At 43.7% G+C, this 14,526-nt stretch overlaps 2 protein-coding genes across 3 annotated transcripts in view; one reads left to right on the top strand and one right to left on the bottom strand.

Moving 5' to 3' along the window:
- Positions 1 to 5,476: 5,476 nt before the first annotated feature.
- LOC110335758 (putative uncharacterized protein ZNRD1-AS1) lies at positions 5,477 to 11,906 on the bottom strand. Of its 2 annotated transcripts, none has more exons than XM_029531222.1 (3): positions 7,134 to 7,475; positions 6,867 to 6,942; positions 5,477 to 6,463 (listed from the first exon to the last, which is right to left on the bottom strand). In XM_029531222.1, exons 1-3 carry the CDS (start codon positions 7,361 to 7,363, stop codon positions 5,678 to 5,680), a joined length of 1,092 nt encoding a protein of 363 aa, XP_029387082.1. In that variant the 5' UTR covers positions 7,364 to 7,475; the 3' UTR covers positions 5,477 to 5,677. The 2 variants fall into 2 exon arrangements, with proteins under 2 accessions (XP_029387082.1, XP_021073756.1); XM_021218097.1 differs by lacking the exon at positions 7,134 to 7,475 and adding an exon at positions 11,788 to 11,906 and having other exon boundaries at positions 5,671 to 6,463.
- Positions 11,907 to 11,948: 42 nt separating this feature from the next.
- Znrd1 (zinc ribbon domain containing 1) overlaps positions 11,949 to 14,526 on the top strand; it is a 4,322-nt gene continuing 1,744 nt past the window's right edge. Inside the window, exons 1-3 of the mRNA XM_021218108.2 lie at positions 11,949 to 12,251; positions 12,470 to 12,570; positions 12,729 to 12,838. Of these exons, the coding sequence (XP_021073767.1) occupies positions 12,116 to 12,251; positions 12,470 to 12,570; positions 12,729 to 12,838 (347 nt within the window). The 5' untranslated portion in view covers positions 11,949 to 12,115. The remainder of the gene's footprint in view (positions 12,252 to 12,469; positions 12,571 to 12,728; positions 12,839 to 14,526) is intronic.

Here is a 14,526-nt window from a genome sequence, read left to right as displayed (position 1 = left end):
GCCAGCCTGGTCTACAGAGTGAGTTCCAGGACAGCCAGGGCTACACAGAGAAACCCTGTCTCGAAAAACCAAAAAAAAAAAAAAAAAAATTTGTGTGTTTAAACGGTAATAATTTAGATTCTATTATTTGTGTCTATAAATTAGAAATCGGTCTAGGGAATTTTCAGATAGCAACCAGCAAGAGCCTTTTATCCTGTAAATTGCTAACTTCATCTTGTACTTGAGGTGATATTCAGTGGGAGAGAAAATAACTCGGGGCTGATGACAGGTCCAGGTCCATATGTCTTTACATTTTCAGGGCAAAATACTTTATTCCCACTTGGAACTGTTCCTTGTGGGTACTGCTCTGACAACTGGTATCAGTGGCCTCTAACCTTGTTCCAGAATTCTCATACTTCTTCCTAAGACCCCTGCTGTCTTAGACTGTGAAGCAGGGAGGCCATGTACTACCTTTCCACACTTTTGGGTGGGTTCTCATGCTGCACTTCAGGATGGGCTGGCACTCACTATGTAGCTGTGATGGCTAATCTTCATTGTCAGTTTGACTGGATTTAGAATCTCCTGGACTTGCAATTCTGGAAATGCCTATGATGTTTCCAGAGATTAATTGAGGAAAGGAGAGCCTGCTTGAATGTGGGTGACACCGACCTATGATTCAGGGGGCTCAGGCTGAAGACAAGGGAGGAAGAGGAGGAAGCCAGATGAGGGGCAGCATCCTCACACTCTGCTCCTGCTGCATGGAGATGTGAGTCCAGGCACATGCTCCAGCTGCCATGAACTCCACCATGCTTTCCTGCCAGGATGGGATGTACCTTCTTAAATAAAAACCCAAAACAAACCCTTCTTGACTTAAGTTGCTTTTTTTAGATTTTTTGTTTTGTTTGTTTTATATATTAGTGAGAGAAATGAGTGATACAATGTCTACTCCCATAAATCTTTCTGCATTCACCAGAGTGCTGGTATTGCAGGTGTAGGGGATACAACAGGCTTCAAGAATGACTAATGTTACCAGTTGTGATCCTGGTTTATGTTCTTGCAGATGTGTGGTCAGCCCAAGCTTATTATACAGAATCTCAGCTCAGACATTGAATCTTGTTGAGATGTCCAGGGGACTCCTGTATGCAGGAAAGTTGAGGCTTTCTGTGCATTTTCTTAACTTTTGCTTTATTCTTTTCTCATACAAAACATTCCAACCCTCTCTCCCCTCCTCCCTGTATCCCTCACCAAACTCCACTATAAAATATGCCTTTAATCCCAGTTCTTGGAGGCAGGTCTCTGTAAATATGAGGCTAACCTAGTCTATAAAGCAAGGAAGCAAGGACTAGGGTTAGGGTTAGGGTGGCCAGGCCAGCTAAGGATACATGGTGAGATCCTATCTCAAAAATCAGAGAAAAATTGTGTGTGTGTGTGTGTGTGTGTGTGTGTGTGTGTGTGTGTGTGTAGAGAGAGAGAGAGAGAGAGAGAGAGAGAGAGAGAGAGAGAGAGAGAGAGAGAGAGAAAGGCTAACCTAGGCTGTTACCAGAGAGTTATGGTCAGAACCTGTGCCTAACAAGCCATAGTCAGCTGCTTATTTAACAAGGAATCTAAAAGATCCAAATTCCAGGAAGTAGGAGGAAGAAAGGAGATTTATGATTTATTCAATATGGCCACATTGATAAGAAGGGCAAAGAGGTCTAGTGACTCCCAAGTCTACCTTCAGAGTCCTCACATGAGAACAATGTTTAAACAGAAGACAAGAGACATGCAGAGTTAGGCTGTGACACAATTGTGTGACCAAGGTGTGATCTAGCTTCATCACTAACCCACCATTGTCTGGTCTGTAGTCTCACATCACAAGTTGGCCCAATACTTCGTTAGAAGTATATGAAATTTCTTTTCTGGAGACGAGTTCCTCCTCTGGCTGGCACCAGGTTTCAGTGTCTGTCTCTCAGTGTGAGGTTCCTGGGATGACTGCAAATCCTGGAGGTGCCTTGATTCACAGCCACATGTTCAAAAGGAAGGACACATTGTCTTTAGACTATCCTCATCCCCGCTAGACCGGTCATATCCAAAAGTTTACATTTTAAACTGAATCCTGGATGTGATGGTATTTGAGGTTAAAGACTTTGGAAATGATGAGAACAGGATGGGGGAGCTTTATGAACGGGATTGGTCCTCTCACAGCAGAAAGCCCAGGGGGCTTGTCTCCTATGACTGACATGCTGAGAACTTAGCAAAGACACAATGTCCATGCATCAGTAAGTGATCACTCACCAGATACTGAATTAACCATCATCTTGATCTGGGGCTCACCAGCCTCCAGAACTATGAGAAATAAACTTGTGTTCTGTGTGAGCTAACCAGTCCCTGGTATTTTGCTGTAGCAGTACAAACAAATATGCTTTATTCACATGGGACATGCTACAAATCACTCTCAAACATTTATTTCCCAGGGTCCAGATCCCCTTTGATACATTCAATGAGATTCAGACCTGGTGACAAATGTCTATAAGACTAACACCCAGGAGGCTGAGGCACGAGGATTGAAAGTTATTTCTTTGGGACAAATATCCCACAGCCCCCATCCTACCTGGTTTGGATTCCACCTACCTGGTGTACAGTATCTACCTGGATCTCCTTCATCTTACCTTCATCATCCCTCAGCTCCACTGCCATACTAGCTGTCCTGTTGCTAGGACATAGTGGGTTCTCCGTTTTGTGTTTTGTTTTGTTTTGTTTTGTTTTGTTTTGTATTGTTTTCGTCCAGATGGCATCAAACTCTCACTATGTATGTAGTTAAGGATGATCTTGAACTCCTTATCTTTTTGCCTCCACCTCTCATAGGTGTATGCCAATGATATAGGAGGAATTGGTTTATTTGGGGGTGGGGGTTAGGCTTATTAATAAAGTAATTTAAGGATAGACTCAAAAAGAATCTCAAGGTCATTTTCAGGACAAGCAGGCTGTAAAGTCTCAGCAGCTTCTGGGAAGAGGAGAATGGAGGAGAGAAGGGGAAAGGGCCGTTATAAACTGGCATGGGGGTAAGACACGTAGCAGACAAGCAGTCACATGACAAGGAAGAAGGCTTAAAGAGTAGCAGAACTGAAAATGTTGGTGAGAAGACCCCAAGCGTTAAGGAAACCATGCTTAGAAAAGACACAGAAGAAAAGGGAAAGGACTAATTCAGAAAAGTGGGCAGGTTTACAAACCTCCCTGGCTGTGGCCAGCAGCTACTGCACTAGGGGCAGGGATTCTGGGAGAACAACAATGGTATCTCATTAGAGCACCAATTATTCTGGGGCTGCAAAGAACCTGGGTGGGGGCAAAGACGTTTTTTTTGTTTTGTTTTGTTATTTGAGACAAGGTTTCTCTGTGTAGCCTTTGCTGTCCTGGAACTCACTTTGTAGACCAGGCTGACCTCGAACTCAGAAATCTGCCTGCCTCTGCCTCCCAAGTGCTTGGATTAAAGGCGTGTGCCACCAAGCCCGGCTGCAAAGAACTTATTTATTTAATCCTCTACTGCTTAACAAATGGGTATTAATTGCCAGAGGTCTGTGGTTTCTGTCCTCAGAATAACATAGAGTCAAGGCAGGTAAATGTTATTTGGGGCTTGGGTAGGCTCCCAACATCCAGGAAGTTCCTGAAATTTAGAAGATTCACAAGAACCATTCTCAAGCAATGACAACTGGAGGGAGGAGACTCTCTGTCTGGTATTTGCAAGCCCTGCAGAGGACTCCAGGATTGCAGCTTTTACAAGTTATCACACATACTAGATAGACTTTTTGGTGATATTGAGCTGCCTTTGATCATCCATGGTTGTGTAAGTCACTCCTATAACTAACTAGTTTACCAAGTTGGACTTTTGTTTGAAATGTTTCTTTGATCTATTATTGGTGCCTCATCTGGGGTGAGTAGACATTTATGTCTCCCCAGGAAACATCTCACATATCCCCTCATCTCCAGTAACAAACACATGGATAGCACATAGGAAGAGTCTCAAAATTAAACTTTTCATATAAATAAATGATGTTTCAAGTCAGAATTTTAGGGCCCGGTTGTTATTTCTCTAGTGAAGGTAGCAAAGTATTCACCAAAGTGTAGAAACATTATTAAGATAATTTTGAAAGTTGGAAGTAGGAGGAACCGAAGACCAGGATGTCTTAGTCAGGGTTTCTATTCCTGCACAAAACATTATGACCAAGAATCAAGCCGGGCATGGTGGCGCACGCCTTTAATCCCAGCACTTGGGAGGTAGAGGCAGGCGGATTTCTCTCACTACAGAGTGAGTTCCAGGACAGCCAGAGCTACACAGAGAAACCCTGTCTCAAACAAACAAACAAACAAACAAACAAACAAAGAATCAAGTTGAAGACGAAAGGGTTTATTCAGCTTACACTTCCACATTGCTGTGCATCACCAAGGGAAGTCAGGACTGGAACTCAAGGCAGATCAGGAAGCAGGAGCTGATGTAGAGTCCATGGAGGGATGTTACTTACTGGCTTCCTTCCCCTGGCTTGCTCAGCTTGCTTTCTTATAGAACCCAAGACTACTAGCCCAGGGATGGCACCACCCACAAGGGACCCTCCCCCCCCTTGATCACTGAGAAAAAAAAATGCCTTACAGCTGGATCTCATGGAGGCATTTCCTCAAGGGAGGCTCCTTTCTCTGGGATAACTTCAGCCTGTGTGAAGTTGACACACAAAACCAGCCAGTACCCCTGGGCAAATGGGAAAAATTCCTCCTTCACCATTATTGAACTAGGTCTTCTCAGCTGGGAGAGCTAACATCTATGAAACAACAGTAATAATAATGTCCTACAATGTTCTTCATTTTCCATAAATCCCTTAAAGCTGTTTTCGCTTTATAAATGAGAAAGCAATGTTTAACAGGATAAACAGGGCTGGCAAAAATGATCAGTACATAAAGGCTCTTGTTGCCAAGCCTGATGACCGAAGTTGAATCCCCAGACCCAAATGACAGGAGAGGACCACCTCTAACCTCCACATTGACACACACACACACACACACACACACACACACACACACACACACACAGGCACGCTCGCACATGCACACATGGATGCATGCACATATGAAAACATGGAGTGCATGTATACACACACCACTCACAACAAATAACTATAATCTAAACACTTTTGAAAGGATAATTTGAACAAATATAAATTAGAAAATAGCTAGGCAAACTTCGAGGTCCAGACTATTAGCTGACTATGTATGTGTGTAATGTATGTGTGTAATAGAAATCATACCACTGGGCAGGAGAGATGGCTCAGTGGTAAAGAGCACTGGCTGCTCTTCCAGAGGTCCTGAGTTCAATACCCAACAACCACATGGTGGCTTACAACCATACCTAATGTGATCTGATGCCCTCTTCTGGTATGCCAGTGTACTTGCAGATAGACTACTCATTAAATAAATAAACCTTTAAAACAAAAACAAACAAACAAACCCAGCCAAACAGAACACAAAAGATAGATTCATATAAGAAACATGTTTACATGTTTTCAGACAGGTGGTAGGTGTGTACACCTTTAATCCCGGTTCTGGGAGATAAAGGCAGGCAAAACTCTGAGTTTGAGGCCAGAGAGTTCCAGGACAGCCAACCACCCCGCTCCACGAACCCCCTCAAACACACATCCCCAAAGAAACATGGTTCCATTAGCAAAGCTCTGAAACTTTACAGATCCTTTATTTTTCCTATTTGAGTTCTCAAAAAGGGTGGTACAGCTAAGAATCTCCTTCCAAAAGGTTTTATAATTGTGCTCAAGTCCTCTTCATCCTGAGATTTTTCCATAAGAACATCCACTTTAATCCGACTGGTACAGGATGGCTGGAAAAGTGGGTATGCAACTACCCTCTCAAACTCTTTTCTCTGTTTCTTCACTCGATCGCGCTTCTCAGGAAGTGGGATCTGGCTCAGGCTTTTTCTCAAGATTCTGTCTTTGAGCCTCTGCTGTAGAAGTTCCCTCCCTCGAATCATGCGCTCCCGGTGATCTTTAATTTGGAGCATTTCTCTCTCATGTGCCTGCCTTCTCTTCTGTGCTTGCGGGATGCTTTCCTTCTCTAGCACAATTTTGGGTAGTGTCGTTTCACTCAAGAGTCGTGGCTGTCTCCAGGGAGTGTCCTTAAATTCTCTGGCCTGGCCTGTTCTATGAATGTGCCTTTCTATTTGCTGCTTCTCTCTCTCAGGCACCCAACAATGCTGTTTCTGTCTCGCTGTACGTCGTGGTGGTGGTGATGGTGGTGGTGGTGGTGATGGTGGTTCCTCTTCCACTTTTGTCTTTGTTTCACCACCTGTGTCTTTTTTCATTATGTCCAATATTCTTTTATTATAATACGACTCTGCTTTTGCAAGCCAGTAGTCAAGAGAATGAGCTTGCTCCTTGCAGAGTGATTTGCTCTCCTCATGGCATTGCTGAGTTACAAAGTGTCTTGCTGCTGTTGTATGCACACCACCAAAACTCTGTCAAAGTGAGTTTTAAATTTTTGTAATTTTTCTTTTAAACACATTTAAAAGAAGTTTGCCTTCCCCAGTATTATTATAAGGAGAGAGTCTTGGGCCAGGAGTGGTAGCATGAATCTTAGTCCCAGAACTCTGAAGTCAAAAACAGGTGAAAACACATGTACCCACCTCTTTTACTTACTTTAGAATAACAGTTTAAATTTTACACTTCATGCTCCCAGGCAAGCCTGGGTGTTCTCAAAGTATATAGTGCCCATCACCAATAAAAGACTAGTTTTTAGAGTGTATGCATCTGAAATACTTTATAAGAGTGGAAGCTGAGTAATGCCTCAAAGGGTCACCTGTGTAGGATTTTAAACCCTGGGTCCTTTTCCTAAGTAGCTCCAAACTGCAGATTATTTACCAGGATCTTTTTCTCCAGTGGAGAATGTTGACCTTCTGAAATCCTAGGGTCTCTGGATTCTTTTGCCCAAGCCAATCTAAAAGATAAAAAAGCAAAGGTAGATTGGAGTATGGGAGATACCACATGTTTGCTCACCTATCATTCCAGTCAGAGATCTCAATGTTTTGGCCAAGAACAAGGGCCATTTCTCCATCGAGAAAACATTTGCATTTCCCATTGCACACACACACAAAAAGATTATTTCTTATATATAAACTAAAAGCATACCTCTCCTGTGGACTCAATGTAAACCACTCAGAATCATTTATTTGGCACGAACAGAGGACAGAAATAGGCTCTTTGGTGAGGGATGGCCTAAGGACACCCAGACCAGATTGTTCAGTTTCAAAGCCTTTTTTGTCTTCTGAGATAATTCTAGTCTCTCGTTTGGCCAGCTCATTGTCTTTCTGCACTTTGTCCAGCCAGGCCCTCTGTGCTTCTATCAGCACATACAGCATCTTTGCTTTGCTTTGTACTGAAATTCTATTCCTGTTTGATCATCTGGCCCTCGGCTTGACTGACTGATACTGTTAGTCATCCTTCACCCTGAATCCATTTTGAGACTATTCCATGCTGAAACTCTGCAGGCAGAGATTTGTGGCCCTCTGGGCTTGTTTACCAGGCTGATGGCAACACAAGTGAAGATCACCAAGTTGTTATGAGTCATTCCTGCTCAAAGTTCAGTTTACTGTGAGGTCGCATTTAAGCCACTGAAGCTATCCAGCACACAGGTTGGGAACCCTCAAACTATAGTCAAAAGCAAAGCCTTTGAGGACTGGCAGGAATAAAACTGAACCATAATTCAACTATTTCTTCAATGTATGGTGCAGGGAAAGCCAACTACCTTCCATGTCAGTTTACGTATTTAATTAAAGGCATATATAAAGGGCCTACCTCCCAGGTTCATAAAGAATGAATATAGCTTAAGTATAAACAGATTACATGACAAATTCTCAGTAAATGTCAGCTACATGACCCTTACAGGTTAAGTTGCCCTTAACAAGTAAGACAACCTTCACAGGTAAGCCCCTTGGTCTCTATTAAATCTTCCTAGTATACTTCATCACAGTGATTCTCCCTTTCTCTGTGGAGTTTTCATTTTTATAACTCACTTAAAAATCAATCACTATTGGGGGCTGGAGAGATGGCTCAGTGCTTAAGGGCACTGGCAGATCTTCTAGAGGCCCTGAGTTCAATTCCCAGAATCCACACAGCAGCTTACAACTGTCTACAACTGTAGTCCCAGGAGACCCAATGCCCCCTTATGGTGTGCAGAAGTCCATGAAGACAAAACACCCATATACATAAATCCTAAGCCATACCATGGGAGAGAGAGCCCATGCCTGATGCTGCCTGGAGGCTGGATAGCCCAAAGGCTAGGACAGAATCAAATACTATTGAAAAACAGAATTTAAAAGTCACTGGGTGGTGACAGTACATGCCTTCAGTTACAGCACATTGGAGGAAGAGGCATCTCTGTGAGTTGAAGGTTAGCTCTGGTCTACAAAATGAGTTCCAAAACCAGCCAATGCTACACAGAAAGACCTCTCGAAAAACCAAAACCAAGATAAATAAAATAAGTCAATGAAATGATTCCTAATGATACTCTGATATACTTTTAGAATGGAGCCCAGCATAATCATCATCAGAGAGCATTCATCCAGCTACTGATGGGAGCAGATATGGAGACCCACAGCCAAATATTAAGTAGAGCTCAGGGAATCCTATGAAAGAGGAAGAGTGAGGATTGTATGATCCAGAGGGGTCAAGGACACCACAAGAAAATGGCCCACAGAATCAACTAACCAGGGCACATAAGGGCTCACAAAGACTGAACCAACAATCAGGGGTCCTGTATGGGTCTGACCTAGGCCCTCTGCAAATAAGTTATGGTTATATAGATTGGTGGTGTTGTCAGTCACCTAACAGTGTGTGTGGGGGGGAGCATCTCTAACTCTTTTCCTGATTTTGGGACCCTTTTCCTCTTACTGGGTTGCCTAGTCCAGCTTTAATAATATGAGAGGATGTTGCCTAGTCTTATTTTAACATGATATGCCATGTTTGGTTGATATTCCTGGGAGGCCTGCTTTTTTCTGAAGGGAGGGGAGGGACTGGAAGGAGAGGACAGAGAGAAAACAGCAGTTGGGATGTATCATCATATGAGACAAGAATAGATTTAAATTTTTTAGAAATCAATCACTATTAGGGTAGAGAGATGGCTCAGTGATTAAGAGCACTGGCTACTCCTTCAGAGTACCTACATTCAAGTCTTGCCACATGACAGCTCATGGCCATCTGTAACCGGGGATCAGACACCCCTTCTGATCTCCATGAGCACAAGGCATGCATGCATGTCATGTATACATACACATTCAGACAAAACACTCAAAACAAAGAAGTAATCCTAAAAGTATTTGTAAAGATCGATTATTATCTCTATCTATAGTCACATTTTGATGTTGAAATTTAGAAGTGTGTGAATTATAATGTATATTACAAGTGATAAACTTCATAATATTAGAGAGGCTCTAATACCTAATATTTTGTCTCACTGACTTCTTAGACATTCTTTTAAGATTTATTTCTATTTTTTAGTGTGTACTGCTATTTTGTCTGTGTGTCTGTGTACCACATGCATGTAGTCACTCAGAAACCAGGAGAGAGCATCAGATTCTCTGGGACTGGAGTTGCAATTGTTAGCTGTCATAGCTGGCTATAGCTGCCAGTGGGAATTGAACCTGGGTTCCCTAGTGCTCTTAACTACTAGGCCATTTCTCAAGCCCTTCTTAGATATTATTTGCTTATTGTTTGAGATTGAAAAGATTACTATGCTAGAGCTTGACATGGAGGTTTCATACCTGTAATCACACTTAGGAGGCTAGGTAGGAATACTGTGAGTTCTAGGTCAACCTGGGCTATAAGACCCTGCCTCCAAAAAATAGTAATGACCACCTCACTTGCATTTCTTCTTTATAAAAATATATATTTTATGTATATGAGTGTTTTACTTGCATGCATGTTTGTGCACCACTTGCATGCCACTGTGGATGTATGAAGAGGGCATTCAATCTTCCAGAACTGGAGTTATAGATGGTTGTGAGTACCCATGTGGTGCTCACAGCAGCCAGAGCTCTTAACTACTGAGCCATTTCTACAGCCCTATACTTTCATTTCTTGCACAAGGCATCCATTATAGTACTATGATCCGAAGTCTCAAAATTCTAACCATTATCACACAGTAGCTAAGCATCTTTCCCTCATAACTATCTCAGTATTGAATTCAGTAGTAAAGGGCTTAGCTATCAAGGATCTGGCGTCCATCCCAGCAGGCATGCATGCACACACATGTGCATCCACACACACATGAGCATACTTATTTTAGAAACAGAAGTTTGTTACATATTGAGGCTGGCTTGGACCTTGATCTGAAGCCCAAGATGGCTTCAAACTCACAACCCTCCTGCTTCAGCTTCCCTAGTGCTAGGATAAAGGCATGTTCCACTATGCAGACATGCTGCATCTTTTATTAAAGCATGTTCCTGTCCTCCATGAAGTCGAGAGGTATATCCTGTAGACTTTATATCCCTGGCTCAACCACCAACTAGTGCATTTTCTGCATATTCCAACTATCCACCTGAACACAGATTTCAACTATGCAGAGTCTGGTCTCAGTTCCTAACTCTTGCACAGGTGCTAAATATGTATTGAATAGACAGAGCTTTCGATGGGAAAGGAACATTATGCCTTATACTGATTGAGCAGTAGAGGTAGCAGCCAAACCATGGTGAATGTCTGAAGAACGTCAAACTTTAAGGGGAAAGTGGGGCTAATTTTAATTTCTACTTTGAAAGAAGACAGGTAAAATGTAGAGAGCCCAACCATCATAGTCTTGTGGTAGGGCTTTGGTAAACAAGCACAATGACACCAGTTTCAACCCTAAGTAAAATGGCAGGGTCTGTCCTCTTCAGCATCTTGCTGAGGGTTTTTAACGACGTTTCCATGGCTTAATATCACACTAATTGTACAGAAAGACAGACGAGGGTCTCTTATGTCCTTCAGAAAGTGGCTATGTGACCAGACTTAGCATGGTAATCAGGTTGGCTGCTGGAGGGCTGAGGACACTCAAACTGGTACTTCCTTCGCACACGTTTTCCTTACTTGGTAGGCCTCAGGTGAATGAAACGACACGATTTTATATTTACCCTATTGTTCACTTACTGGGTGGCAGGTATTTAAACATGAGTGAATGGGAGCTTAGGGGAGTGGAAGATGCTCTGCAAGCGAAAGGCAAGCCCAATCCCTAGTAAATCCAAAGAAGCGCTTTTGATTAATAACTAACCTCCCTCCCTCATCTGGCAAATGCCTAGGGAGATTCGAGCCCTCGTCTCAACAGTCGCGCCACCTTCAAATCCCTAAACTCCCTCTCAAATGTCTCATGTGTCTTCTGCCTTCACCCTCACCGTTCCACACTCCTTATGGAAGCTGACTCACTCAAGTGCTCAGAACTGCCCAAAGCGGACGCGAGGAAGCTGGTGAAGCCAAGGGACAAACGGCCAGGAGGGCCCAAAAGAATGCGCAGGAAATGTTTCTCAGTTTTGCTGTTGGCCACTGAGCAGCCGCAAAGAGACAAAACAAAAAACCCAAAACCAAAAACCAAAACAAAACAAAACAAACAAAAAAAAAAACGGTCTCGGGAACCGGCAAGAGTTGCGGTTCTCTCAATCCAAGCGAATCAGTTGCTCTGGAAAAATCGGTAAAGTTTTAGGGGGGCGTTCCCAACCCCCTTCCCCTGCTATGTATAGGATTCCCTACAAAAGCAAATACTAGTCCAGGACTAGTGCGGAGCTGGAAACTAGCGGGCGGCCTAACTCTGGCTACTCGCCTTAGCTTAGTCGACGTCATAATGCCAGACTGCGTGCCGCTGTAAGTTCCCTTCCGCCAGAGGTTCCGCTTCCTCCCTTAAACGGCCTCCAGTATGTGCGCCATTGATTATGACGTCACGACCCAACGGCCACCCGGACCCGAAGACGCTCTAGCCCGCCGGCTGCACTCGTTGCCCGGCGCCTTGAGATCCGGCGCTCTAGCCCGCGGCTGGGATCTGGACTCCTTCGGCTTTCCGCCTACGTCGGGCCGAGCAAGGTTCCCTACCTAGCACTCCAAACAAACTCTTGCTGTCAGAGGAGCCAGCTCTTCCCCAGCTCGCATCCGCCATGGAGCTGACCCGCCCCTGCTCCAACTTTCAATCAGACTTGGATTTCTGCCCAGATTGTGGCTCAGTCCTGCCGCTGCCTGGAACTCAGGATACTGTCATATGCCCCCGCTGTGGCTTCTCCATCGATGTGCGAGGTGAGGAGCTGGTATGCTCAGCCAAGAGTACGGGTGGAAGGGTCCACGGTGGGGGTGATCTCAGTACTGGCTGGGCTTAGGGAGGTGAGACCTAGAGCAGGAATCTGTCAGCAAGAGACATTGGGAAGAAACCGATGAGACTCGCCTGGGAGAGTGTTGCTGGGATTCGTTGCCTCTTTTGCTATTTCTGCTGTTATTACTTTTGACTTCCTGTGCAGATTTTGAAGGGAAGTTTGTGAAGACTTCAGTAGTGTTCAACAAGCTGGGGGCTACCATACCTATGTCTGTGGATGAGGGACCTGAATCCCAGGGACCAGTGGTAAGTTGATAAGGACCAGCTCCAAAAGAGCAATGGAAAGGTGATTCTGGACTCCTGGGTGTGCACTCTGTTCCAGGAGAATGTCCAAGGAGTGCAACAGTCTGATTTCTGTACGGAAGCAGAGACTAGGTCTCCATAACCCTTCTGTCTCTTCCTAGGTTGACAGGCGCTGCCCTCGATGTGGTCACGAGGGAATGGCATATCACACCAGACAGATGCGCTCAGCTGATGAAGGACAGACTGTCTTCTATACCTGTATCAACTGCAAGTGAGACTATTTCCCCTTCCTCTGCCCCTTTCAGTGCTTGCAAAACAACAAAATCAATGACAGATTTGTATTATTTCATTTGGTCCAGTCCATTATAGGGGGTGGGGGGTTGTAGCCCTTTTTATTTTTATTTACTTGGTGTTTTTTATTTTTTTTTAATATTTATTTATTTATTTTTATTTTTGGTTTTTTAAGACAGAGTTTCTCTGTATAGCTCTGGCTGTCCTGGAACTCACTCTGTAGACCAGACTGGCCTTGAACTCAGATATCCACCTGCCTCTGCCTCCCATGTGCTGGGATTAAAGGCATGCATCACCACTGCCTAACTTGGTGTTTTTTAAGACAGCTCACTATATACCCAGGCTAGCTTCGAACTCTCAACCATATAGCCCAGGTTAACCTCAGATTTGAAGCCGTTTCCTGCCTGTTTCCTGAGTGGTGAGATTCAAACTTGTGCCACTGCATTTGGCTTGTTAAAAAGATGTTTATTTTTTAAAGTTATATGTAGGTGTTTGTGTGTGTATATTTGAATGTGCAGGTGCCCACCAAGGCCAGAGACCTTGGATCCCTGGAGCTGGAGTTACTGGTAGTTCTGAGCCGCTGGATGTTGGTGCTGAGAACTGAAATTGGATCCTCCGCAGAATGAGCTCTTAAGCGTTGAGCTATCTCAACAGCTTCCCCTTGCTCTTTTTTACAGCCAGTGATCTAAACTTTTTAAGATGTGTGAAAAGAAAGCTGAGTGGGTGTAGTGACATGTGCCTCAAAAGGAGGATCCTGCCTTCATGGCCAGCCTGAGCTACAGAGACTCACCAAAACAAAACAAACTAGGAAAATGTTAAGCACATGAAGTAGGCATTGCTTTGCATAGTGGTACAACATGCTGAAAATTCCCACTGAGAAGGAGTGACTTAACATAATCTTGCATGACTCAAAGAACGTGGTCTGAATAGTTTGGAGTACTCTTTGTCTTGGTTGCTGTGTAGTTCTACATTATTGTGTGGCTTTCTGTATTTTCACTTTTGCTTTTTATTGTCTTCTTTCTTCTTGGGGTACTGCCAGCTTTAATTCACGGCCCCAGGCATGTGAAAGAAGTTCTCTGCACTCAGCTGTACCCCGAGCTCTCCTGTATTTAGAATTGTAATTAAACTTGCTTTTTCTTCTTGATCTTCTTATCCTGCTTCCACCTCTCAGATGCAAGGATTACAGGCATGTGCCACCATAGCTGTTCATGGTCCCGAGGATCCAACTCTGAGCTTTGGAAACTACATAAACAGTCTACCAACTCAGCTACATAACCAGCCCCTCAGGTTTCCCAAGCTGAGATTTGACTTATCTTTTGTCAATCTGGAAATGTATCAGCTATTATCCCATTCCAGTATTGCTTGTCCTCAATGTCCTTAAATTTCTTATTAGAGTTCACATCTCTCATCTTCTGTATTTTCTACCTCATTTCTGTTTATATTGTCTTCTGGGTAATTTCTCCAGATCTTTCTTACAGCTCATTAATTTTGTCTTCAATTTGTATGTGTTTATGGTGGTGAGAGTGTTGTATGTGTATTATATTTGTGTTCATGTGGATGTATGCATGTATTTGTGCAAGTGTACATATGGTGGGCTGTTAGACATTGGGTAGCTTCATTAAATGTCTCTCCTCTCTCTCTCTCTCTCTCTCTCTCTCTCTCTCTCTC

This window comes from Mus pahari, chromosome 18, assembly GCF_900095145.1.
Source record: "Mus pahari chromosome 18, PAHARI_EIJ_v1.1, whole genome shotgun sequence".
NCBI classification, from domain to species: Eukaryota; Metazoa; Chordata; class Mammalia; order Rodentia; family Muridae; genus Mus; species Mus pahari.
The sequence above is the reverse complement of the archived record's forward strand: the minus strand, read 5'-3'. Positions and strand labels throughout refer to the sequence as shown.

Coding starts and splice junctions, on each gene's coding strand:
- LOC110335758 (XM_029531222.1), bottom strand. CDS start 7,363: ATGCTGTATGTGCTGATAGAAGCACAGAGGGCCTGGCTGGACAAAGTG. Junction 6,943..7,133: donor ACATTGAGTCCACAGGAGAG/GTATGCTTTTAG, acceptor TTTATCTTTTAG/ATTGGCTTGGGCAAAAGAAT. Junction 6,464..6,866: donor CACTGGAGAAAAAGATCCTG/GTAAATAATCTG, acceptor TCACTTTGACAG/AGTTTTGGTGGTGTGCATAC.